We start from the raw sequence: 25,744 nt of genomic DNA on the forward strand, positions 1-25,744 counted from the left end.
CAGGAGCTGCTCCTGATGGTCAGTGCACTCCCACAGGGGAAGCTCCGCTCAGCCAGAAGCCGGGATCACAGCTGGTGAGCGGCGGTCATGGCAGCCTTTCCCGCCTTTGCGGCAGCGCTAAGGATCCACCGGGAACGGGCCTAAGTCAGCAGTCATAGACATCCCCTGAGGGGTCCTGCACTGCGAGAGGGCGCAGGCTGGGCTCAGGGACCACCCCCCCCGCAAGTGCACGAATGTTGTGCACCAGGCCTCTAGTTGCTAAATAAAAAACAAGAACCAAAACAGTCACTACTATGCCAACTCTTGACCCAATTCTTTGCTTTTCTTATTGAACATTACACCACTAATAACAACCCCACTACCCAGAGCACGGTTCTAAACACTTGGCTCTCCCGACTCCTGGCCGGTAGCTCAGGTGGTTAGAACATCATCCAGATACACCCAGGCTGTGAGTTCCGTCCCGCTCAGGGCACACACAAGAATCAGCCAATGAACGCGTAAGTGAGTGGAACATCAAATCGATGTGTTTCATTTTCTCTCTTGCCCCCAACCATCTCTAAAATCAATAAAATAAAAATTTAATAATTTAAAACAGCTGGCTCTCATATCTACCAGGACTGCACCCCCCTTTCGTAGCCTTAATCATGAAGAAGAGCAATTACCCTTCATGACAAGATCTGACACTCTCGATAAACCATCCTGCAGGCCCCGAGACTGCATGTAAAAAGGCGGGTTACTTGGGAAATACTTAAAACGTCTAACCTCAGGGGAGAGGAAAAAACACACACACTACAGAGTATTTCAGACATTTCTTTTTGCTGGTAACACGTGGTTACAGAAGTAGTTTCTCCCCCAACCATTTGCAAGCAAAAACAAGTTGGGGTGCAGAATCACCCCCGGAAATAGTATGGCTATTATTTACCCCATAATTTCTGGACAAGCTTGCCATCACCTTAAGCAACCCAAACATTAGAGAGTCTTAAGGGCAGCATGTGTTTCCACGCGTCCTTTCTCCATTAAATTTACTGGGGTGGCCTAGGGGAGTGAGGTTACACGCGTTTCCACGTGTGTCATTCTGCAGCGTGTCATCTGTACGTTGCACGGTGTGCTGCTTCCATGCACGTGGGCTGGATGCAAAGATCTGAGCGCTCCTCCCAATAAGACCAGCCACCCGGGCAAAACGAACAACTCACTGAACTCCGGTCTCTCCACAAACACAGGCACGGGACCCCGTTACACGAGCGAGACCCTTCAGAACATAATGCACGTCACTTCCCCCCTCTTCCCGCCCCCCGTAAAATTAACGGAACATCTTAAAAACGACTGGTACAGAGTTACCACGATACAGGTAAGAAAGATACAACCCGGCCGGCCGGCGCGGCTCAGTGGTTGAGCATCGACCTATGAACCAGGGCAGGTGCCCGGCTGTGGGCTGGATCCGGATCCCGTGTTGGGACGTGCAGGAGGCAGCCCATCAGTGATTCTCTCCCATCACTGATGTTTCTCTCTCTCTCTCTCTCTCCCGCTCCCTTCCTCTCTGCAATCAATAAAAATGTTTTAAAAAGAAACCCTTTGCCAGACCCCGAAACAGGGAGGCAGAAACAGCCCCAGGAAAGAGGCAAGTCGGAAACCCCACCTGGATGTCTGTCTTCAGCCATTTGGAGTCCAGCCGAGCTTGGGCGGCCAGACAGAAGGACTCGGAAGGCATCTTTCCTCCAGGGTCCTCCCGGCTGTCAGGCCTGCGAGGAAGACAAAAAGGATGGAGGCTAAACACAGCGTTTCAGGGTGTCCCCCAAGACCCGCCAGCAGGGTTTCATGCGGCAAACGAGGGAGAGAGAGAGAGAGAGAGAGAGAGAGAGAGAGAGAGAGAGAGAGAGAACAGAAAGGGGGGACAGATGGGGAGACCGGCAGGAGGCGGGGACCGGCGACTCCCAGCCCAGGTAAGCGCCCCACGGGGGACCCGCCCGGCGCCGAGACCGCGTCCGCGAGATCTTGAGGACGACGGGCGGTCACGGGAGACCAGACCTCAATGTCATCGCCCCCTTCCCTCCAACCCGAAAGGGAGACACGCAGACGGACCCGACGCCCCCCTGGCAACGACCCGGGCAGCGCCGTGCACCTGCCGCCGGACGCCAGGCCCGTGAGCGGTGCGGGAAACACGCATCGACACTCACGATCGCAGACAAATACGAGATCGAGCATCACTCGGAGGGGCAAAGACACAGCCCGAGACGCGCGCCGCGGACGGTCCGCGCAGGCCCAGGGCCCGCGGCCGCGCCCACGCCCGCTGCCCCAGGGCCCGGCCCGACCCGGACACCCCGCCCGCGCTGCCCCAGCCGCCGGCCGCCCCCGGGAGACCAGCACCTGACACGCAGAAGCCGGGCCACCTCGCGCCCGCGGCGTGGACGTCCAGCCTCCGAGCCGCCGCTGGCTCCGCCCGCGAACCGCGGTCCCGGCGCCTCCCGCGGCTGGAGGGGCGGGCCCACAAGGGACTCTGCTTCCCAGCCAATCGCAGTGAGGCTTCTGCGAGGGCTCAGCCAATGGAGAAGAGGATCCCCTTCGCCCCTCCTCCCGACCCTCCGTCTTCCTTCAATCCCGCGAATTTTCTCCCTCTGGAGCACGCCTCTTGCGGTCGGGGCCAATCGCAGGTGCCGGGAGGCAGGATTTCCGCTGGCGGGAGGCGGGACTTCCGCCGCGCGCACGCACTGACGCACGTACGCACGTACCGCGATGCCGCATTTGCCCATCTTTCCGGAAAGAGCCAACCTTGGCGGTGGGAAGCCTTCAGGAGGTAGCCGGTCCATGATTCTCTCTCATCATGGATGTTTCTGTCCCTCTCTCCCTCTCCCTTCCTCTCGGAAATCAATAATGATATATATTTTAAAAAAAGATTCGCTCAAATATCACATCACCCCCCAGTTCTACCGCTACAGTCTCGCCCCACTTAGATAAACCCTTTATTCGTGAACTATAGGCCGGATGCACGAAATTCGTTGCAAGAGTAGGCCTTCGCAGCCCCGGCTTCGGCCGGAAGGTCGTTCCGACGGTCCTTCCGCTGGTCGGCTGTTCGGGCCATTTGCATATCACACTTTGATTATCTCAGATACGGTGACCACGGTGCTGCTCCCGACCTAGCACATCAGAGCCGCCGGGGGGCGCTCGTGAGAGCCTCCATTCCTGGGAGCAGCCAAGTTTGGAAATGAATGCGGCCGGTGGGCTTAGGATGCAAAGGGAAGCGGATGGGCGATGGCTGACTTTTTAAAAAAACTTTCCGTCTTTACGAGGAGACCAAACCTGCAACCCGGGCAGGAACTGGCGACCTTTCAGCGCCTGGGAGGACCCTCCACCCGCTGAGCCAGGCAGGCCTTACTCTTTTAAGCTTAAACGGAAAGAGCCAAGCCCGGCCGGTGTGGCTCAGTGGTTGCACCTCGACCTACAACCAGGAGGTCAGAGTTTGACTCCAGGTCAAGGGCACTGCCCCGGCCCTAGTCGGGACCCATGGGGGAGGCAACCTATCGGTGTGTGCCTCTCACATTGATGTTTCTCTCTTTAAAAATCAATGGAAAAATATCTTCAGGTGAGAATTAAAAACAAAACAAAATTATTTTTAATTCCGATCGACCAAGGTAGAATACAGTTCCTCATGTTGTGACCCAACCATAAAATTATTTTCGTTGCTACTTCATAACTCTAATGTTGCTACTGTGATGAATCGTCATGTAAATATCTGATATGCAGGATGGTCTTAGGCGACCCCTGTGAAAGGGTCGTTCGACCGCCAAAGGGGTCGCGACCCACAGGTTGAGAACCGCTGATATTGAGCCTTGTGATGTCGGCCTGTGGGGGTCCCTCTGGGCTGGTGGGTGGTTTGTGTCAGCGCACCTGGGTCCTGACTTCAGCCTGGGCTGCAGCCCCTCCCAAGGCAGGGGGCCCCCATTCCCACTCGGGGGGTGGCAGCCCCCAATTCCTGCTGGGGTCGGGGCAGGAACCCGGAGCCCTGCCCGCACTGTTCATCCAGGTTCCCCCAGGCCACCTGCCCACCCCCCCTTGGGTCGGCTGGAGCCTCCTGGAGGGGATTGAGGTTTCTGTTCACAGCCTGAAGGCACTTCTCTAGGGCACAGCCACTGGTGTGGGACCTGCCTACCAGGAAAGACACTTAATGTTTGCAGAATCTGCCTCCCAGTCGGGTGGGGGCTGGTAGGAGTGGGTGAACCCCTGAGAGGGGCAGTGCATGGCATACCCACCCTGGTGGGCAGGGCCCCGTGGAGAGGAGACCCGCGCGCACGCCCTTGTCCCCAACCCTGGCCTGCGCCTTTCCCCGACCCTGGTGGGCCACCCCCAACCCAGAGAGATGTCCACTCCGGCTCTCGCATTTCTGACAACAGGTGCATTTATTAGTATCAGAAGTACAAACGTAGGAATACAAATACAGCCAGGCCCAGCTGCCCTCGGCAGGGCCGGGGCGGCCCGCAGTGTGCGGCGGGGATCGAACTGGCGAAGGGGGCGCCCGGTGCCGCCCGTGTCGCCAAGGCACGTGAGGCGCAGTGCGCCTTCGCTTCACTAGGACACCACGAGCTGCAGGGCGAGCCGAGGGCGGGGATCTCGGAACCGCCTGGCGGGACCTCAAGACCTGGACCCAGGGCCTCTGGGGCCTCGAGATTGGTCGGATGGGGAGTGGGGCTGGCGGAGGCCACTTGGTGAGGGTGGGGACCCTGGCCTGGCCCTGGGCCCAGGTGCCTGGGGTGGGGCGGCAGGCACTTGGGCAAGGCGGGTCCCCTCTCTCAGGCCAAGCCCGGCTCCATGGCACACTCGGCACGGGTTCCAAGGGGCTCTCCGATTCCCCGGTCTCTCCACCCTCCTCCCACCCGGGCTGGCAGGAAGGTTTCCCGGGAGGCAGCAGCGAGGGGACCCCATGCTCCCTTCCTGCCTGTGCCATCTCCCAGGGCCCCTCCCAGGCCTGCTTCGCAGAGAGGGCAGGCCTCACAGTGTGGGTGAGCCCCACGGTGCCCCACGCGACCCGAGGCTTTCCCGCCTGGTCCGGGAAATGCGTCCTAAGCGAGGGTGGCGATGGCTCTCTCCGCCACCTACATGGTGAGAACTGCTCTGAGCTTATCATGAAACCATGATGCACAAAAAGATCCAAGGAAGTGCCCGGGGTGAATTCACTCAACAGGCATCCCGGTTTGATTGCAGATCAATTTCTCATCAGGTATTTAAGCTCCGTCCTGGTCCTCCCCCCATTTCTGGGAAATATATAGATTGTCAATCTCTCTCTCTCTTTCCCTCCTTCTCTTTTTTAAATATGCTTTTTTGATTTCAGAGAGAGGAAGGGAGAGAGGGGTAGAAGCATCAATGATGAGTGAGCACCACCCATCAGCCGCCTCCTGCATGCCCCCTGCTGGGCATCGAGCCCACAACCACGGCGTCATGGAACAGGTGACCTGGTTCCTGGGTAGAAGCTCAAATGCAGAGCCACAGGGGCCGGGCTCTGTCTTTTTAACCGAAGGCCTAGGAAGCTAACCGGCGATCACTGGGAAACTGGGCTCCTTTCTACTTCTTTCAGCTACAGGTGGGGAGGGGGTGGAGTAATACGCATGTGAAGAGTTGGTTCCGTTTTTACCACTGTACACACACACACAAGTACACACATCACCGCATGTAAACACAAGACAACCCAGGCCCACTCCTGGAAAAATGCTACTCTCCTAGAATCTTCCACGAAAAGAACGCATTCACGAGGAGTATCCCTTGAGCTCAGTCTAGGAGCTGCTCGTAAAGAAACACAGATCATGGTTGTACAAACATACGAATGTAAACATTGTTCACCAGCACAAAATTAGTCATTTTGAAGGTCAGGATGAGTGGGAGTAGTCTTTTAAAAATGTGTTAACAGTTATTCTAAACAAAGATAATAAACACTGTAAACTTCACCGATATATTATGCCTGTGTCTATTTCTATCTAGAAGTAAAAATTCCAAGATAAATTAGGGGGAATCCAAACCTAAACTCAAGATTGTATAAGAAGAAGCATACTGATTGTCCTTTTGGGCTAATGAAATCGGCAGTGTCCACAGATGCATCCATTTTCGGGGGAAAAATAGATCGTTCTTGGCCAATTCAAATGTTATGTTTATGAAAAGGAATAAAAAAGCCAAGCGAGGTAAAACCAAAACAACAACAACAACCGGAAGTAACCAACAATCGCCAATGAGGTGGGACGTCCCATGTGAATAATTTCAAATTCTGGTTGAGGCCGAGTGAACAGCCAGGACTGCTGGGACCAGGACCAGTCTGGAAATGTAATAGGCCAGTAAAAATTTGAAGTGTTATTTTTGTAGTTAACATTTTAATGAGGATGCAAGTGCCATTTTCTCCTTCATGTAAGTCCTAATTTTTTTTTATGGTTGGGAAAGAAAATGAAGCCTTTCTGCTGACTCAATAGTTACGGAATAGGATGGGCCACGAAAAGGATACGGATCATGATGATGATGGTGTTGCTGCCGCTGACGGTGAAGATGGATGGTGGTGATGATGATGGTGATGAAGATGGTGATGATGGTGGTGGTGATGGTAAAGAGAGGGTGGTGATGGTGAAGATGGATGGTGATGAAGATGGTGATGATGGTGATGAAGATGGTGATGATGGTGGTGATGGTAAAGAGAGGGTGGTGATGAAGATGGTGATGGTGGTGATGGTGGCGATGAAATCTTGTCTCCATCCTCTTGCAAATAAGACATAAAACCTGGTGTGAAACGCAGGTGTCCGTGGGGCGTGGAACGTCTACAAGACGTGTACTATTTGAGCTGAATGTGTTCTCTTTAAGGCATATGTTGGGTTAATTGGGGGCAGTATTTGCTGGGTTCAGAGTAAGAGTAGCGTGATCTTGTCTTAGCATCTGACCATCTTCTGGTCCTTGGTGTTGAGACTGGGCAGAAAGTGGAACTTTCTCGGCTCTGAAGGGCATGTTGCTCTCATGGCATTCGTGCGACATGCCCTTTCCTCTCTCTCCCTCTCGGCCCGCAGGCAACTTAAAATAGAGACAGTCACAGATGTCTGTGTAAACCACAGCGGTCGGGAGGGAGAAACCCTTGTCAAAACGCAGAACAGGCGCCTCCTCGATGTAGGGTCCTTTTACGAGCGAGGACCACCGGGTGCCCCTCTGGGTGGAGGCCGCCCCGACACCTTCCCCGAGCGGCCGCACGGCCACCTGAAAACGTTTCCCGATCCCCCACGCGAAGCGAGCCGTGGGCTGGAAGGGTGTCGGGTCTGTGTGGAACAGCATCACTGTGGGCCTCACGCGGGTGCCAAAGGATGGCCCTTCCACCAGGGACCTGTGTTCCTCACACTCTCCAGTGCCCTCCAGCAGGTGAACGCACACACCCTGACTCGAACAGGCACGCTCCCCAGCTCCACCCCCGTCTTAACTGCACGCCATTCTCCTCCACCGTGGACTGAAGACCTCGTCTCGGGCGTGGAGATGGGTAAGGAGAACTCGAGTGGGAAGCCTGCTGAGGACCAGGCAGGGGCATGGTCCTGGCGTGGGTCAGCCCCTTGAAGTCAGCCCGGAGCATGCATTGCTGTCGGTGCAGGAATCTAGTTCGTGCTCAACGCGTGAACGTCGACTGGGCACTGTCGAGATGAAGGCGCTCCTTCGTGGAAAAGGAGCCACGTGTGAACCGGCAGGCTGGGGGACGCAAACAGAGGTTATTGGTCTGCACGGCCAGTGAGCATCATTTCATGAGCATCGCCAACAACGCCCGGGTCTTGCGTGGCTTTGAAAGGAGAGGCATCCGTAAAAACAATTTTTTTTTTAAGGTAAAATTGGGTCAGGTCTGTGTGATTAAAAAAAAATGCGTGTCGGCTACTTTCCTCCCAAGAAGAATTTCACTGGAAAATTCCATCCCTCCAGAACTTCGTTGAAGGTGCAATAGGTGGAAACCCTTCACACGGCGAGGAATGATAAATCCGTGAGATTGGCAGCTGTGTTGGAAGAGGACCGGCCTCGGGCCCGCCTTCCCTGGGTGCTCGGCACTCTGGTGGGACATGCTCACGTCCCGCCCGGCCACGGGGGCGTGGGAGGTGGTGGATCCACCGACGGGTGAAATTCTCAAAAGAGCAGAATTTTCATCGAAGCCAAGAGATCCCGCCAGTTTCTCTGCAAACATTTATCAACTTACTTTTAAAACTGGATTTGCTAAGTAGAAGCCAACTGGCTTGCGGTCTATGGGGCTCGAGTGCCTCACACCACAGACCTAACCCTTGGACACTGGGTGAACCTACACCCTGAGATTTTCACTCCCTGGATAGGCAGTGAAGTCATCAAAACAGACAGATTCCTCTATGTCACCCTTCCCGGCCTCTTCCCCTCCCATTCCCTCCTGGGTCTGGTCAGCATCCAATAAATGGTGTGGAATCAGCACTTTTCTGTATTTTCTCTGCATCATGGTTTATCTTTTCTTTGTTCTGAGACACAGTACGTCCAATAGATCACTAAGCTAAAATCCTATGCCTGCCAATAGAATTAATGCAACTTTCTGGGCAAGAAGCACAGAGATTCTGGTCCTAAAATTTTAGCATGGAAATTAACCAGCTGGTAGGCCCTTTCTTTTTTGTTTTCCTGTATGTGGTGGGAGCTCCGGAAGCATCTGGGGAAGTACACACGGGCATCCAGTGGGGAAAAAAAAAAAACCCAAAAAACAAACAAACAACTAACATCACGAAGCGAGTTGGTTTTGTTATAAAAATATCAAAAGAGTAATAATTTCAGGGAATCGTTTCTTTGGGCTTTTGCTAGGTATCCATATTTCAAAGTATAAAAGCATTTTTGTGCATCAAAATATATCACTAAAGACAGCCGTTTCCTTTTTTTTTTTTTGGCATCTGAAGTGATCCAACTTGGAAGTTAATATGCACTAAGAAAATCTTTAAAATTGTATCTACATTTCGTTCACACGCTGGAAAACACGTTTGAGACAGGCGTGGGCATGGCGTGTGCGTCGCTTGGAAAGATGGAGATGATCGTCAAAGCGTGTTAGCAGAGCAGCCGCAGGACACACGTTCCGGGGTTGCCCCAAGCGGTCCAGTCAAACAGGACCCCGGGCACAAAGCGGACGCAAGCCGACCAGCCCAAGACCCCACGGCTGGGACGCCCCGACTCCCAGTGGTCTGCAGTAAAGCGATGACCTTCTGATGCTCAGTGATCATCAACATCGTTGACCTCAGCCACATGAAAACCTTTGAAAATCCGATTGTTTCCTCCACGGGAAACCGAGGGATGATGCATGTACCCCCTCCCCAAAGGAATGGCAGCTAACCACGGCGGTGCCGGAGCAAAACAGGCCACAGAGCGGGGAAACGGGTTCGAAACTCACCACCGTTCACACTTGAACCCGGGCTGCCCCGAGGGGTGGAGGGGGCATGGGGCTGAGGGCAGTAGGAGTGTGTCTCAGCTGCAGTCACCCCGCACACGTGGGTGCTGGTGCCGCCGAGGGCGACAAAGGAAAGAGCTGGCCGGTCGGTCGGGGTCTGAGAGAGCGTCTCAGACATTTGCTTGCGTCTGTGAAGAGATTTCTTTGCAAGGATAATCGGAAGCCACTTCCAACATCCCGGGAACCATTCATGAACATCACCAAGCTGCAGGTTCAGGAGGGGATTAGCAAGAATGTCCCTTGAAAACCCAGTGTGTGTGTGTGTGTGTGTGTGTGTGTGTGTGTGTGTGTCTGTGCACGTGCGCGTGTGAGGGTGAAACACATAATGAGCATATTTGCCGTGTTCTCCCACGCTGCTCAGAGGTGGGGTGAGGTGTGAGGGCAGGTAAACCGAGCCGCGCCCTCCTTGCTACTCCGATCGGTCACTAGGGGCCTGGGAGGGCGGCAGGGAGCGAGGGGAGCCTGGCACAGTCCCTCCTCATCACCGGCAACGCTCAGAGATACAGGTACCCGACCCAGTAGACCAGGTTGAAGAGCAGGAACGACGTGGGGAAGAAGACGCGGGAGTACGCGTCCAGCTCCGAGATGTCTATGTGGATGCGCCCTTTCCTCCAGGACCCGGATCTGCACTCTTCGTAGCAGCAGAAGAAACTCTGACAGTCCTTGCCGTCGAGACACTCATAGACGCAGGTCTCCTCCAGTTCCTGCCAGTACAGGGAGTTGTTGAAGGTGACCATCGCGGGCGGTGGGGGCCGCACGTCCAGGAGGGAGTAGTTCTGCGGGGCGACAGGGACAGCACGAGAGTCACTGAGAACAGGCAAGAGGAATGAAGCAACAGGCACGGGTCCCCCTACCCCACCTCGCTGCACTGGAGAGCTCAATCTCTGAGGATTCAGTTTTTGCAAATCGAATGCAAGAAACAGCACGGTGCATGCCCGGCCGGCCAGTGTGGCCCTATGGCCCAGGAGGTCACAGTCGGGGCACATGCCCAGGTTGCGGGCTCCAACCCCAGTAGGGGGCGTGCAGCAAGCAGCTGATTGATGATTCTCTCTCATGGATGTTTCTATCCCTTTCTCCCTCTCCCTTCCTTCCTCTCTCTGAAATCAATTGAAAAAATAATAATTTTAAGACAATGGAATCCTCGGTCTTAAAAAAAAAATAAAAGGATGAAATCTTACCATTTACAACAGCATGGACGGACCTAGAGCAGCGGTCACCAACCTTTCGGACCTCACGGACCAATGGTTGGCGACCACTGACCTAGAGGGTGTTATGCAAAGTGAAATAAGTCAGACAGAGAAAGACAAATACCCTATGATTTCATTTATATTTGGAATCTAAAAACACACACACACACACAAAACCACAAAATAAATGCACAAACAGAACAGAGAGAGACGGAGATACAGAGACCAGACTGAGGGTTGCAAGGTGGGATGGGGTTTAGGGAGGCGGGTTGGAAAGGGGAAGGGATTACCAAGTACAAATTGGTAGTTACAGAATAGTTACATGGGGATGTAAAGTATAGCTTGGCGAATATCGTCAATAATATTGTAATAACTATATGTGCTGCCAGGTGGGTACTTAAATTATCAGAGGTTCGCTTCATAAATTATATAATTGTCTAACCACTTTGCTATCCACCTGAAACTAATATAAAATGATACTGAAGGTCAACTACACTTGAAAAATAAAAAATTTAAAAATAGTATTCATGACAGAATAATAATATTATTCACAGAAGCTTGTTCATAAGTTTGAGTTCCAAAAACAGGAATATGGATGTTATGTACTAATCCCTGGGTAGAAGGATTATGATTCATTTTTTCCCTTTATTTTCCAAACTTTCTGAGTGGGATATATATTTTTTAAAAGTAAACACATTGCTGTAACCGGTTTGGCTCAGTGGATAGAGCATCGGCCCACAGACTGAAGGGTCCCGGGTTCGATTCTGGTCAAAGGCACATACCTGGGTTACAGGCTTGATCCCTGCTCCACTTGGGGTGCATGCGGGAGGCAACAATCGATGTGTCTCTCTCACATAGATGTTTCACCCTCTGTCTCTCTCCCTTCCACTCTCTCTTAAAAAAAAAAAAGGGAAAATGTCCTCAGGTGAGGATGAACAACAACAACAAAAGTAAACGCTTATTTTTGGTAAATACATTTTGAAAGGAGGATGTGCATTGTTCTTCAACACATAAGCAGTAACCTATCAGTCTATCTCACTTTAGTAAGAGTTGGCAGAAACATTTGCACCTGCAACGCTATACATACGGAGGGGGCCTGCAGGGTTATCCGCTCATGGATCCACCTTGAGGAGTCTGGACGCAATAACTGTGAGAGAAGCAGAAACAATAATTACAAAACTGTTGTGAACATCTGCATCGTACATCCCCTCGTTAAGAACAATTTTAAAGATATATACCTTTATTGCTTTCAAAGAGGAAGGGAGAGAGAGAGACAGAAACATCAATGATGAAAGAGGATCACAGATCTGCTGCCTCCTGCATGCCCCGCAGTGAGGATCGAGTCTGCAACCCGGGCATGTGCCCTGATCGGGAATCGAACCGTGACCTCCTGGTTCATAGGTCGATGCTCAACTGATCACTGCAACATGGGCTGGACTTACAGGCTTGTTGAGTTAGCTATTTATATCATGTTGTATAAGATCCTTAGGAATATAGATCATTTATCTCAAACTACCCTCCCACTGCCTTCCCCCCGCACCCCCCAAATCTCTGCTCCCGGAACTCACTGATGTTTTCTTCTTCATGATGGCTGGCTTCCTACAGCTGGAATAGTAGTTGAGGGTGGCATACTCCATCAGAGCAGCGAAGACGAACAAGAAGCACACGGTCACGAAGAGGTCCATGGCGGTCACGTAGGACACGCGGGGCAGCGAGTTCCTGGCGATGGTGCTGAGCGTGGTCATGGTCAGCACCGTGGTGATGCCTGCACGGGGACAGGGCCCGGGGTAAAAGGAGCCACACTGGCATCCCTCCACCCCAATACCGTGTTTCATGTTTACTTTATTATTATTTTGTAAAATATTTTTATTGACTTCAGAGAGGGAGAGAGAGAGAGAAAAACATCCATGATGAGAGAGAATCATCAATCAGCTGCCTCCTGCACGCCCCACACCGGGGATGGAACCCGCAACCTGGGCATGTGCCATGACCGGGAATCGAATGAACTGTGACCTCCTGGTTCATAGGTTGACGCTCAACCCCTGGGCCGCGCCAGCCAGGCCGTTGTGAGCTCCTTAAGGGCAAAGCCGTACCTTGCTCATCTCTGCTGGCTCCTCCGGCATTTAGACACATGCTGTGCACAGAATGCGACTCATTCGTGGATGGATGTGTTCATTAACAATACTGAGTATTGGCCTGACCTGGGCTATTTCGTGCACATGGGTCCACACTAACGATTTCTTTGACTTCCTAACCCCATCGTCACTGAAGGGACCCATGTGGAATTCTCCTGTCAGAAAGAATCATCTCCCTTGGCTACGTTTGAGAACGTGAGCGCAGGTCAAGGAGCCCACAGATGAGGTCAGTGACGTGAGCTCTCTATCACCACGGAAAGTCTTTTTCTGAATCCTCTGCGTTAAATGACGCGACACGGTGGGAGTGTGTGTGTGTGTGTGTGCGCGCGCGCGCGCGCGCGCCTGATGCTCACCTAGTGCTGTTCTCGCTGGTGTGGCGTCTTTCTTGATCCAGAATGACACCCAGGACAGGACCACGGTCAGGATGCAGGGGATGTACGTCTGAATGGTGAAGTACCCCATCCGCCGGCTCAGCTCAAAGTAGATGGTCATGATGACGTAGTCCCCTGCAACAGACACGGCCGAAGTTCAGGCCACCGCCTTGGGTTCGGAAACCAAACGTTTAAAGCAGGGACCATCCCGAAGGCTCCGTTCTCGCGACGCCTTCCCGTGCTCCGAGTTTTTGTTGTTCCTCCTCCTTCGGGACGCCGCGGTCCATGGCAGCCACACTCAGGGTGGTTGACAGAAACTTCAATTTCGAGATCACTTCCCAAAAGCCATTTCAAATTGTAATAAGCAAATTAGCATTCCGGCACAAAGGAATCGGCATGATTAAACCAAAGCAGTCAGAGAACACAAATATTTTCCTAAGTCAGTGGAGTGCCAGGGGACATTGTTTCCCGGGGGAAATGTGACTGAATGATGGGTGATACTAAAAGCCTATTAATTTTTACATAAAATTTCAATAAAGAACAAAGCGGAAAAACAAACAGTAGACAGAAACACAAAAGAGAATAAATCACCCCGGCAGGAATACACACAGCCCCCAAGGAACAGCCAAAAGAGCCGGATAACGTATCGCCGGCTCCTGAGCCCAGTGAGATAAACAGAGGGACAATGCCCGCGCCCGCAAGGCACCATTCTTCTCCGCAAATTCGGCAAAGCCGGCTCTTTCCCGACCCCAGAACAGGCTCAGCAGACCCCTCCCCTGGCGCAGAGGTCTGCCCAATGACGGCGTCCCCCTGTGGGGATGAGAGTGAGAGGGGCTGCCGGCCGCGTTCCAGGACCTGACCCTGGACCTGCTGCTGTAGGACAATGGAAAGCTAGGAAAGTTCCCGGACAAGTGGAACAGGGAAACTGAGGCAGGAGAATGAAAGCCAAAAAGCCCTGACCGGTTTGGCTCAGTGGATAGAGCGTCGGCCTGCAGACTGAAGGGTCCCGGGTTCGATTCGGGTCAAGGGCACAGGCCCGGGTTGCAGGCTCAATCCCCAGTAGAGGGCGTGCAGGAGGCAGCCGATCCATGATTCTCTTTCATCATTGATGTTTCTCTCTCCCTCTCCCTCTCCCTTCCTCTGTGAAATCAATAAAGATATGTATTTTTTTAAAAAACCAAAAACCTTTGCAGGCCATATGTAGCAAGACCTTACCTTGAGAACAAAGGGTTAAAACCTCTCCTTCTCAGAAGAGAATACAGAGGGGGAAAGAGGAGGGGAGAGGAGGAGGAATCTGCAACTAGGAAATACATATTTTTTAAAAAATATATTTGTTTTTATTGATTTCAGAGAGAGGAAGGCAGAGGGAGAGAGAGACAGAGACAGAAACATAGATGATGAGACAGAATGACTGATCGGCTGCCTCTTGCACGCTCCCCACTGGGGATGGAGCCGGCAACCCGGGCCTGTGCCCTTGGCCGGAATCGAACCGTGACCTCCTGGTTCATAGGTGGATGCTCAACCTCTGAGCCACACCGGCCGGGCGGGCAATCATTTTGCTCTGAAGGAATAATTAATGAGATCCGATTTTAGAAGAGCAGGCAGTCAGATGTGATTGGCATCACAGAACCTCAATTTTCTTGGTGGGTGAGCAGCTCATTCAACCAAGCAGTGCCTTTCCCCGCACCTCCCGTCTGCGTGAGAGGAGGTGACTCAGTGGGTCTGAGAGATGCTTCGCTCCATCTTGTGAGCACAAAGACACTGCCACTATTTTTAAAGTCCTGACTCTAAAACCCAGACTGATGTATTACCCAGATTGCACTCAGGCAAAATATGACAGACAGCCAAGAAGACACCACTTTGAGAGCTCCTGCTACTGGAGCTATTTTAGACGTGCATTTCTCTTCGCACGCAAGACATAAATCTCACTAGGGCGCCCTGGTAAGGCCTGTCACGTCGAATAAAATGCTAACAGCTGAGTGAGTGGACTATCTAACGCAGAAAGTCACCATGTAAATCCCACGATTCTCCCTCACAAGGAAGTACATGGAGGATATATTTGTTAATCCTTACCTGAGGATAGTTTTTCCATTGATTTAAAAAATATATTTGTTATTGATTTCAAAGAGGAAGGGAGCGGGAGAAACCTCAATGAGAACCATTGATCAGCTGCCTCCTGCACGCCCTCTACTGGGGATCAAGCCCGCAACCCAGGCATGTGCCCTGACCAGGAGTCGAACCCTGACCTGGTTCATGGCTGGACGCTCAACCACTGAGCCCCAAGGCCAGGTTCCATTGGGGTTTTTTGTTGTTGTTTTTTTTCAGAGAGCCACCCCTTTTCCTGTTTATTCCTACCTGCAGATGTCGTCAGGACTTCTGTGGTGTTCCTGAGGCCCATGAAGTCAAACTGATAAAGCCGCCAGGACTTCTGGTTAGCCGTCTCAACGGAGTTCTTCCTCCATCTGTAGATCATTTCTTCTTTGGGGTAGCCATCTAAACACACGGAACAAGTGTGAACACACCTGAAGATGTGGGTTTTACAAAGCATCCCAGGCAAACGTGTCATTCTGACCACTTCACGTACTAAAATCTTAGGCTCGCCTTGCTCTCTGAATTTTCCTGAACACACAGACACCCCAAAAATGAATGGGCAAAGGCCACTGGCCTGGCCATCAGCTGTGTGGACACAGCACACAGGCGCTGTCTTGCTGTCTTATTTCTTTCCCCGTGGAGAGCCAAGCTGTCGTTGACCCCCAAGACAGGGGGTCAGGGTCTCACCAGCTCCCAGGCCCATCACACTGTCCACTGTTCCCCAGAATGAGACCATCCAGGCCTCCGGGAAGTCAGATTTATTTATCTTTTAAAAAAATAATATATGTACTTTTTTAAAAAAATTGATTTCCGAGAGAGGAAGGGAGGGGCAGAGAGACATAGAAACAGCAATGATGAGGGAGAATCATGGATCGGCCGCCTCCTGCACACTCCACACGGGATCGAGCCCGCAACCCGGGCACGTGCCCTGACCGGGAATCGAACCGGCAACCTCCTGGTGCATGGGACGATGCTCAAGCACTGAGCCACGCCAGCGGGGCTCGATCTACATTATTTTCAGATGTTCGTTCAACTAACAGACCTCTGTAGAGATCACCCCTGACCAATAGCGAGAACACACATTCTCCTTCAGGACAAAGGGAGTACCTCCCAGGCCGAGCCATGGACTAGGACACACAGAACACACCCCACGTGAAGTGAAAATTATGGAAACCACCCAAACTTATGTTCTCCAACCACACGGGAATGAAGGCAGAGACGAACAGAGACACAACGGGGGGAAATTCGCCCACATTCGGAAATGACACAGGACGCCGTTATGTAGGGAAAGAGCCTGGGGGAGACACCGCAGGGCAGTGAGAATATCCCCGAGGCGAGAGCAGGAACACACCGTGGGTGTCACACAGCAACACCAACCATGGCGACACCCCGCCCATAGGCCAAAAGGACAGAACGAGCGTGGCGGCCTCGTTAGCCCCCGGAAAAGAACAGTGAGCCAACAAGTGCCCTTTTGAGACAACCGCAGGCCGCCCGTGAGGAACGGAAGGTGCCCTTCCGCAAGCTGACCAGTGACATCTACCAAGGAAAACCCACGGTTCACATCGAGGCGCATGGTGAATGACGGGAGGCTCTCACCCCGGGAACAAGACAGAGGGGTTGGTTCTCATCGCTTCTATTTAAAAATTAAACAGGAGGCCTGGCCGGTGTGGCTCCGTGGATAGAGTCAGCCTGTGGACTGAAGGGTCCCAGGTTCGATTCCGGTCAAGGGCACATGCCCGGGTTGCGGGCTCGATCCCCAATAGGGGGCATGCAGGAGGCAGCTGATCCATGGTCCCCTCTCATCATTGATGTTTTTCTCTCTCCCTCTCCCTTCCTCTCTGAAATCAATAAAAAATATAATAATAACAAGAAAGATTCTGAGCAGTAACATTTCCAAGGGAAACCGCCTTGCACATTTCATGCATGCAAACGGAATTTTCTAGAATTAACCAGGCACCTAAAAGATGCCTGGCGGAGGCTTTATTCAAATGAGTCCTTCTAAACGTGAACATTAATTAACGGAATGTATTCAGAAGCAAAATAGGAATATGAAAAAAAAAATTGGCATCTCATTCTTCCCACCAGCAAAAAAAAAAAAAAAAAAAAAAAAATTGTGGTGGGGAAAGATTGAAAAGAGGACATCTTTATTTAGGCGTACGTGCAAAATTATAGCATCGGAGGAAGAAATAACTCTATTCTGGCGGCAGCTGGGGACGCACATCCCCACTCCCTCGGGGCTTCTCTCTGTCTTAAACCAGCCACGACGTAAGTTCCGATCTGAATGCATTTTTTTAAGATAAGGACCCAATTATGTAGGAGAGTTAAACACGCACTCAAGTCAATCTGCCGAAATGCGATTTACACCCGCACCACAACTTGGAAGATAAGGCCGTGGCTCTGCTCCGCTGAGCATGGGGGCTGGGGGCGGGGGGCGGGGGGAGCTCATTTCTGCTGCTGGCTCACACGCGTTAATCGCCCTCTCTTTTACAAAAGCACAACTTCCCCATAGCTGTGCGTCCCTTCTAGGAACTGGAAACCCTCTGTCGCCAGCTCTGCACAGCAGTGAAGTGGACTGACCGTCCCCCAACGGACACGGTTCCGCTGGGTCGAGGTCTTCCCCTGTAATTTTTGCCTTGATCGTGACCGACGCGGAGATGTGAAAGACGAGCATAGGATGCCGTGGCAGACTTATTGATTACCTCATGGACAATGCTTTATCTTTTATTATTTTAAAAGTGTTAATGATTGAGAGAGAGACAGAGAGAGAGGAGGGAGGAAGAGAGAAAAACACCAGTGTGAGAGAGAAGCATCGACGGGTTGTTTCCCACATAGACCCTGACTGGGGATCGAACCCGCAACCTGGGTATGAGCCCTGACCAGGAATCGAGCCTTTTTGGTGCACGAGATGATGATCCAAGCAACCAAGCCACACCAGCCAGGGCCTCGGTGACGATACTTTTATCTTTTTATCACTTTATTTCTTGCCACTGCCCACACAAGCGGGAATCCTGGGATGTGTCCATGTCCAGCGTGACATCCTTAAACACGGAGGCTAGCCGCGAGTCTAGCCTTGCCTCAGAGCCTCAGAGAGCCAAGCCCACCCCGAAGGGCTGAGCCTCGCCCGGAAGAGCCAAGCGTGACCCCAAAGAGCCGAGCTTAACCCTAAGAGCTGAAGCTGGTCCCAAAGGCATGACCCTCGTTCCGAAGAGCCAGCCTAGCCCCTAAGAGCCAGCCTAGTCCCTAAGAGCCAGCCTAGCCCGTAAGAGCCAGCCTAGTCCCTAAGAGCCAGCCTAGTCCCTAGGGGCCAGCCTAGTCCCTAAGAGCCAGCCTAGCCCCTAAGAGCCAGCCTAGACCCTAGGGGCCAGCCTAGCCCATAAGAGCCAGCCTAGCCCCTAAGAGCCAGCCTAGTCCCTAAGAGCCAGCCTAGACCCTAAGAGCCAGCCTAGACCCTAAGAGCCAGCCTAGCCCCTAAGAGCCAGCCTAGACCCTAGGGGCCAGTCTAGCCCCTAAGAGCCAGCCTAGCCCCTAAGAGCCAGCCTAGCCCCTAAGAGCCAGCCTAGTCCCTAAGAGCCAGCCTAGACCCTAAGAGCCAGCCTAGACCCTAAGAGCCAGCCTAGCCCCTAAGAGCCAGCCTAGTCCCTAGGGGCCAGTCTAGCCCCTAAGAGCCAGCCTAGACCCTAAGACAGCCAGCCTAGTCCCTAAGAGCCAGCCTAGACCCTAGGGGCCAGCCTAGACCCTAAGAGCCAGCCTAGCCCCTAAGAGCCAGCCTAGTCCCTAAGAGCCAGCCTAGACCCTAAGAGCCAGCCTAGCCCCTAAGAGCCAGCCTAGTCCCTAGGGGCCAGTCTAGCCCGTAAGAGCCAGCCTAGTCCCTAGGGGCCAGTCTAGCCCGTAAGAGCCAGCCTAGCCCCTATTGGCCAGTCTAGCCCGTAAGAGCCAGCCTAGCCCCTAAGAGCCAGCCTAGCCCCTAAGAGCCAGCCTAGACCCTAAGAGCCAGCCTAGCCCCTAAGAGCCAGCCTAGTCCCTAAGAGCCAGCCTAGTCCCTAGGGGCCAGTCTAGCCCGTAAGAGCCAGCCTAGTCCCTAAGAGCCAGCCTAGCCCCTAAGAGCCAGCCTAGCCCGTAAGAGCCAGCCTAGTCCCTAGGGGCCAGTCTAGCCCGTAAGAGCCAGCCTAGCCCCTAAGAGCCAGCCTAGACCCTAAGAGCCAGCCTAGTCCCTAAGAGCCAGCATAGCCCCTAAGAGCCAGCCTAGACCCTAGGGGCCAGCCTAGACCCTAAGAGCCAGCCTAGACCCTAAGAGCCAGCCTAGCCCCTAAGAGCCAGCCTAGACCCTAGGGGCCAGTCTAGCCCCTAAGAGCCAGCCTAGCCCCTAAGAGCCAGTCTAGCCCCTAAGAGCCAGCCTAGTCCCTAAGAGCCAGCCTAGACCCTAAGAGCCAGCCTAGACCCTAAGAGCCAGCCTAGCCCCTAAGAGCCAGCCTAGTCCCTAGGGGCCAGCCTAGCCCCTAAGAGCCAGCCTAGACCCTAAGAGCCAGCCTAGTCCCTAAGAGCCAGCATAGCCCCTAAGAGCCAGCCTAGACCCTAGGGGCCAGCCTAGCCCGTAAGAGCCAGCCTAGACCCTAAGAGCCAGCCTAGCCCCTAAGAGCCAGCCTAGACCCTAAGAGCCAGCCTAGCCCCTAAGAGCCAGCCTAGCCCGACCCTAAGAGCCAGCCTAGCCCCGTAAGAGCCAGCCTAGTCCTAAGAGCCAGCCTAGCCCCTAAGAACCAGCCTAGCCCCTAAGAGCCAGCCTAGCCCCTAAGAGCCAGCCTAGCCCCTAAGAGCCAGCCTAGACCCTAAGAGCCAGCCTAGCCCTAAGAGCCAGCCTAGCCCCTAAGAGCCAGCCTAGCCCGTAAGAGCCAGCCTAGCCCCTAAGAGCCAGCCTAGCCCCTAAGAGCCAGCCTAGACCCCTAAGAGCCAGCCTAGCCCCTAAGAGCCAGCGCCTAGCCCGTAAGAGCCAGCCTAGCCCCTAAGAGCCAGCCTAGCCCGTAAGAGCCAGCCTAGCCCCTAAGAGCCAGCCTAGCCGTAAGAGCCAGCCTAGCCCCTAAGAGCCAGCCTAGCCCGTAAGAGGCCAGCCTAGCCCCTAAGAGCCAGCCTAGACCCTAAGAGCCAGCCTAGCCCCTAAGAGCCAGCCTAGCCCGTAAGAGCCAGCCTAGCCCCTAAGAGCCAGCCCTAGCCCGTAAGAGCCAGCCTAGCCCCTAAGAGCCAGCCTAGCCCGTAAGAGCCAGCCTAGCCCTAAGAGCCAGCCTAGCCCGTAAGAGCCAGCCTAGCCCCTAAGAGCCAGCCTAGCCCCTAAGAGCCAGCCTAGCCCCTAAGAGCCAGCCTAGCCCCTAAGAGCCAGCCTAGCCCGTAAGAGCCATCCTAGACCCTAAGAGCCAGCCTAGCCCGTAAGAGCCAGCCTAGACCCTAAGGGCCAGCCTAGCCCGTAAGAGCCAGCCTAGCCCCTAAGAGCCAGTCTAGCCCCTAAGAGCCAGCCTAGACCCTAAGAGCTAGCCTAGCCCGTAAGAGCCAGCCTAGACCCTAAGAGCCAGCCTAGCCCGTAAGAGCCAGCCTAGACCCTAAGGGCCAGCCTAGCCCGTAAGAGCCAGCCTAGCCCCTAAGAGCCAGTCTAGCCCCTAAGAGCCAGTCTAGCCCCTAAGAGCCAGCCTAGACCCTAGGGGCCAGCCTAGACCCTAAGAGCCAGCCTAGCCCCTAAGAGCCAGCCTAGCCCCTAAGAGCCAGCCTAGACCCTAGGGGCCAGTCTAGCCCCTAAGAGCCAGCCTAGACCCTAAGAGCCAGCCTAGCCCCTAAGAGCCAGCCTAGCCCGTAAGAGCCAGCCTAGACCCTAAGAGCCAGCCTAGCCCGTAAGAGCCAGCCTAGACCCTAAGGGCCAGCCTAGCCCCTAAGAGCCAGCCTAGCCCCTAAGAGCCAGCCTAGTCCCTAAGAGCCAGCCTAGCCCCTAAGAGCCAGCCTAGCCCCTAAGAGCCAGCCTAGTCCCTAGGGCAGCCGTGGGCAAACTACGGCCCGCAGGCCGAATCAGGACCATTTGAAATGAATAAAACTAAAAAAAAAAAAAGACCGTACCCTTTTATGTAATGATGTTTACTTTGAATTTATATTAGTTCACACAAACACTCCATCCATGCTTTTGTTCCGGCCCTCCGGTCCAGTTTAAGAACCCATTGTGGCCCTCGAGTCAAAAAGTTTGCCCACCCCTGGCCTAGGGACCAGCCTAGCCCGGAAGAGTCAAGCCAAGACCCTCAGAGGTGACCCTAGTCCCTAAGGGTCAAACTCAGTCCCGAAGTGACAATCCTTTTTTATTTGTTTTTTTTTTAAAAAAAAAAATATTTTTATTGATTTCAGAAAAGAAGAGAGAAAGAGAGAGAGAGAGAGAAACATCGATGATGAGAGCGAATCACCGAACCGCTGCCTCCTGCACGCCTCCTACGGGGATCGTGCCCGCAACTCGGGCCTGCGCCCCAATGGGGAATTGGACTGTGACCTCCGGGTTCATAGGTTGCCGCTCGACCCCTGAGCCACGCCAGCCGGGCTCACTGACAATACTTTAAACCCAAATTACTGCAATGACAAATTTCCTGTAAGTGTACATTATTATGTGCTAAACATTGTTTAAATAAATGAGTTATGATTTATAATCTGTGTATCGCCTCATTTGCTGTTTTCTCCCAAGGAACCTAGGCATCTTTTCACTCTGTTTGGCTGCCGGGGCTTGAACGGAACAAATTATACAAAAACAAATTTAGATAAAACATTAACAATAACTGGGCAATGAATGACACTCATTTCCACAGTGACTTGCAATAAACAGAAAAGCAAACAGTGATTATCCTACTGTGAGATTATTGTTCAAAATGCAAATCATAGCGCTTGTAACTGGACATGCCCAGATTGAACTGAGAGTCGCAAATAGTGGAAAAAAAAACCACCCAAAAAACTTTAATTTTTACTTCTTTTTGAAAAGATACATTTTATTGATTTTCTTGAGAGGAAGGGAGACGGGGAGAGAGAGATAGAAACATCCATAAGGAGAGAGAATCACTGATCGGCTGCCTCCTGCACGGCCCCTACTGGGGATCGAGCCCGCCATCCAGGCACGTGCCCTGACCGGGAATCGAACCGCGGCCTCCTGGTTCATTGGGTGATGCTCAACCACTGAGCCACACTGGCTGGGCTGTGGGTTATTTCTTTTTTAAAGTCCTTTGTGGAGTTCACTGCACGATCTCCTAAATTCCACCTTCTCGGCTGAGAAGTTAGCTCTGGCTCTCAACCCAATGACGGCCCTTGTGAAGAAAATGAGTGCTTTTGCTCCAGGGGCTGTTAAGATGTTTTTCCGTTTTAGTCTGATTTTCAGCTGATTACCTTGATGTGCTTCAAGTGTTGTTGTTTTTTTTTAAAAAACATCACTTTCTTATTCATCCCGACTGGAGTTCATGTGGGTTTTTTGAATTTCTGATTGGAGGTGTCTCATCAGTTTTACATTTTCCTTCGCTCTTAGGGCTTCAGATTTTCGCTGCCTCATTTCCTTCCTCGTCTGTTCCGGCTGCAATTACACGCGTGTTGGGCTCTTTCCCCGCACGGCGCAGTCTGCGCTTCTGCTGAGGTGCCACCCCTCGCTGTCCTTCATCTTCGCAGTATTTCGTGTGGGCTGTTTTACTCTGACCTACCTTCTAGTTTACGATGATGTCTTTGGAGCTCTTAAATGTCCGTTACGAAGCATCCTGTTTTCTTTTAGAATTTGCTTTCTCTTCCTTGTTTGCGGCCCACTGTTGAGTTTCTATAGCTTCTATTTTAATGATTCTGCCATGACAGGGAGAGCTCCTGGCTGCCTGCTGGAGACGTGCGTTCCCTAAACCCCCCGTGGAGTCTATTTTCGGCTTCCCTCTTGTTTGCCAGTTCTTACATTTCTCTCCTTCTGTGCCTGCTCATCTTTCATTGACTCCAAGTTCTTGAGCATGAAAACCTGTAAACATCTTTGGAGTCCCGATAGGAGTACTTGCATAGGGTTCTGCAAACAGCTGGAAGCAGGACAGCCATCCCAGCTTTTTTTAAAAAAAAAATATATATATATTTTATTGATTGATTGAGATGGAGAGAGAGAGAGAGAGAGAGAGAGAAACATTAATGACGAGAATCACTGACCAGCTGCCTCCTGCACGCCCCCTACTGGGGACCGAGCCAGCAACCCTGGCATGTGCCCTGATCGGGAATCGAACCGTGACCTCCTAGTTCATTGGGCAGCGCTCAACCACTGAGCTACACTGGCCAGGTTGTTGGGTGTTTTTTTGTTTTTTTTTTTTAGATATATTTCATCGATTTTTTTACAGAGAGGAAGGGAGAGAGACAGATAGTCAGAAACATTGATGAGAGAGAAACATTGATCAGCTGCCTCCTGCACATCTCCCACTGGGGATGTGCCCGCAACCAAGGCACATGCCCTTGACCGGAATCGAACCCGGGACCCCCCAGTCCGCAGGCCGACGCTCTATCCACTGAGCCAAACCGGTTTTGGCTGGCTGTTTTTTAAAAGTATTTTGAGGAGTTTACTCCATGATCTCCTAAATTCCAACAGTGGACTGGAAACAAGAAAGAGACAGGAAATTCTAAACAAAAGAAAGCCCTAGCCAGCTTTGCTCAGTGGATAGAGAGTCAGCTTGCAGACCGAAGGGTCCTGGGTTCGATTCGGGTCAGGGGTACACACCCGGGTTGTGTGGGCTTGATCCCCAGTAGGGGGCGTGCTCACACTGGGTCTTAATAAAACACAGAGAGAGAGAAAGGAAAATCAGCCCCTATCTAATATTCTGGTATTATTTTGGCAATTGCTTTTTTCCTAAAATAAGAATCGAGCCCAATAACAGTGACACATCTCCTATAAAACGCACACAGATAGCAGTCTGAAGCCGAGTTAATATTTGAATATAATTTTGTGCAATATTGTAGGTCGTTATTGGCTTAATAAAACATAACTAAGGCAATTAAAGCTGAACAGTGTGGGCTTGAAACCCATAAAGGCTCGCACTGCAGGGCTGTTTACAGACTCTTTTCGCTGTGTGTGTGTTTTTAAAGAGCCGGAAGATTCCTTTGCTCTCACCCAATCCCAGTGACTTCCCGCTATTACACTTCATTTTCCCCACCACATGTTTTTGTGCCAGTCTTTTAAGAAAACCACGTCATACTTTGAGATATGTAGCATGATCTGCTCTTTCTAAATAGACCGTAAGATATCTATATTTGTGACATGAGTCCCGGCCGGTGTGGCTCAGTGGTTGAGCGTCGACCTATGAACCAGGAGGTTCGATTCCCGGTCAGGGCACATGCCCGGGTTGTGGGTTCGATCCCCAGTAGGAGGTGAGCAGGAGGCAGCCGACCCATGATTCTCTCTCATCATTGATGTTTTTCTCTCTCTCTCCATCTCTCTCTCTTTCTCCCCTCCCCCCTCCCTCCCTCCCCCTCTCTGAAGTCAATACAAATAGACTGAAGAACGTATCTGTGAGATAATGCATTCACGGACATTGACGTTATCGAGCTGAGATTTGCAAAACAGATAATTTCCCTAGGGCTCTGCTGCTTTTCCTCGCAAAGACGCCGGCTGGCCGGAGAGAAAGGAAGGGGAGTGGAACCCGCAGACACAAGTTGCCCTGATGGGCTGCCTGGAGCAGCCACAGGCAACCAGCCTGGGACAGCCACAGGCATGTACCGCGAACTGTCCACGGTGCTCACCCCGCATTCTTGTTCTCAGCTCCCACCAACATCCTTGCCACCAACTATACGAAAGGATGTCGTCGTAGCCAAAGGGTACGATTCCTCTTTCCCGGAAGGAATTTACGTTCCCCTTCTTCCCTCGGCTAAAAGAGACTGCTGTTCAATTCACCACCGGGGAATTACAGACCTGTTTTTTAAAAATATGTTTTTTTATTGATTTTTTTTTTAGGCAGAAAGGAAGGGAGAGGAAGGGAGAGAGAGAAACATCCATGATGAGAGAGAATCATGGGTCGGCTCGGCTGCCTCCTGCACGCCCCACACTGGGGATCGAGCCCACAACCCCGGGCACGTGCCCTGACCCGGACACCAAACAGTGACCTCCTGGTGACGCTCAACCAGAGCTGTTTATTATGTCTTCAATCATGGGAACAGATCCCCAGTGTTCGTTTCCTCGGTTTCAAAGGCGAGTTTATATTATTACAGTGCCCCGGAGCTGCTATATAATCGCATTGTTTGTCCTGGCTTTTGTTTTGTATTGACTTTGGTGATTTGCAAACATAAATAACTAAATAAAATCTATCTCTCCTCATTAAGTTTTAATTACAGGCCACGGTAGAAAAGTAGTAAAATCCGATTATAACTGAACATACCACACCCCCAAAATAAGCTAAGAACAAGGCCCAGTGGGAGGTCTAACGGTGACAACAAATACTTTTATTTCTGATTATGAAGCATTTTAAACCAGGCAGCTCTTTCCCGGCCGGCGAGGCTCGGTGGTTGAGCATCGACCTAGGAACCAGGAGG

At 52.3% G+C, this 25,744-nt stretch overlaps 2 protein-coding genes across 6 annotated transcripts in view; both read right to left on the bottom strand.

Annotated features, from left to right (window-relative positions):
• HERC2 (HECT and RLD domain containing E3 ubiquitin protein ligase 2) overlaps positions 1 to 2,472 on the bottom strand; it is a 71,344-nt gene extending 68,872 nt beyond the window's left edge. For all 5 annotated transcript variants that reach the window (XM_036303621.1, XM_036303620.1, XM_036303624.1 and 2 more), the window contains exons 1-2: positions 2,365 to 2,472; positions 1,637 to 1,739 (exon numbers count right to left, since the gene is read on the bottom strand). In XM_036303621.1, coding sequence (XP_036159514.1) covers positions 1,637 to 1,708 — 72 coding nt within the window. In that variant the 5' untranslated portion in view covers positions 1,709 to 1,739; positions 2,365 to 2,472. The remainder of the gene's footprint in view (positions 1 to 1,636; positions 1,740 to 2,364) is intronic.
• Positions 2,473 to 7,501: 5,029 nt separating this feature from the next.
• Positions 7,502 to 25,744, bottom strand: part of GABRG3 (gamma-aminobutyric acid type A receptor subunit gamma3) — a 54,499-nt gene continuing 36,256 nt past the window's right edge. The window contains exons 6-10 of the mRNA XM_036303883.1: positions 15,479 to 15,616; positions 13,106 to 13,258; positions 12,186 to 12,382; positions 11,705 to 11,764; positions 7,502 to 10,206 (exon numbers count right to left, since the gene is read on the bottom strand). Of these exons, the coding sequence (XP_036159776.1) occupies positions 9,925 to 10,206; positions 11,705 to 11,764; positions 12,186 to 12,382; positions 13,106 to 13,258; positions 15,479 to 15,616 (830 nt within the window). The 3' untranslated portion in view covers positions 7,502 to 9,924. The remainder of the gene's footprint in view (positions 10,207 to 11,704; positions 11,765 to 12,185; positions 12,383 to 13,105; positions 13,259 to 15,478; positions 15,617 to 25,744) is intronic.

Source organism: Myotis myotis, unplaced genomic scaffold (assembly GCF_014108235.1).
Source record: "Myotis myotis isolate mMyoMyo1 unplaced genomic scaffold, mMyoMyo1.p scaffold_m19_p_38, whole genome shotgun sequence".
Lineage (NCBI taxonomy): Eukaryota > Metazoa > Chordata > Mammalia > Chiroptera > Vespertilionidae > Myotis > Myotis myotis.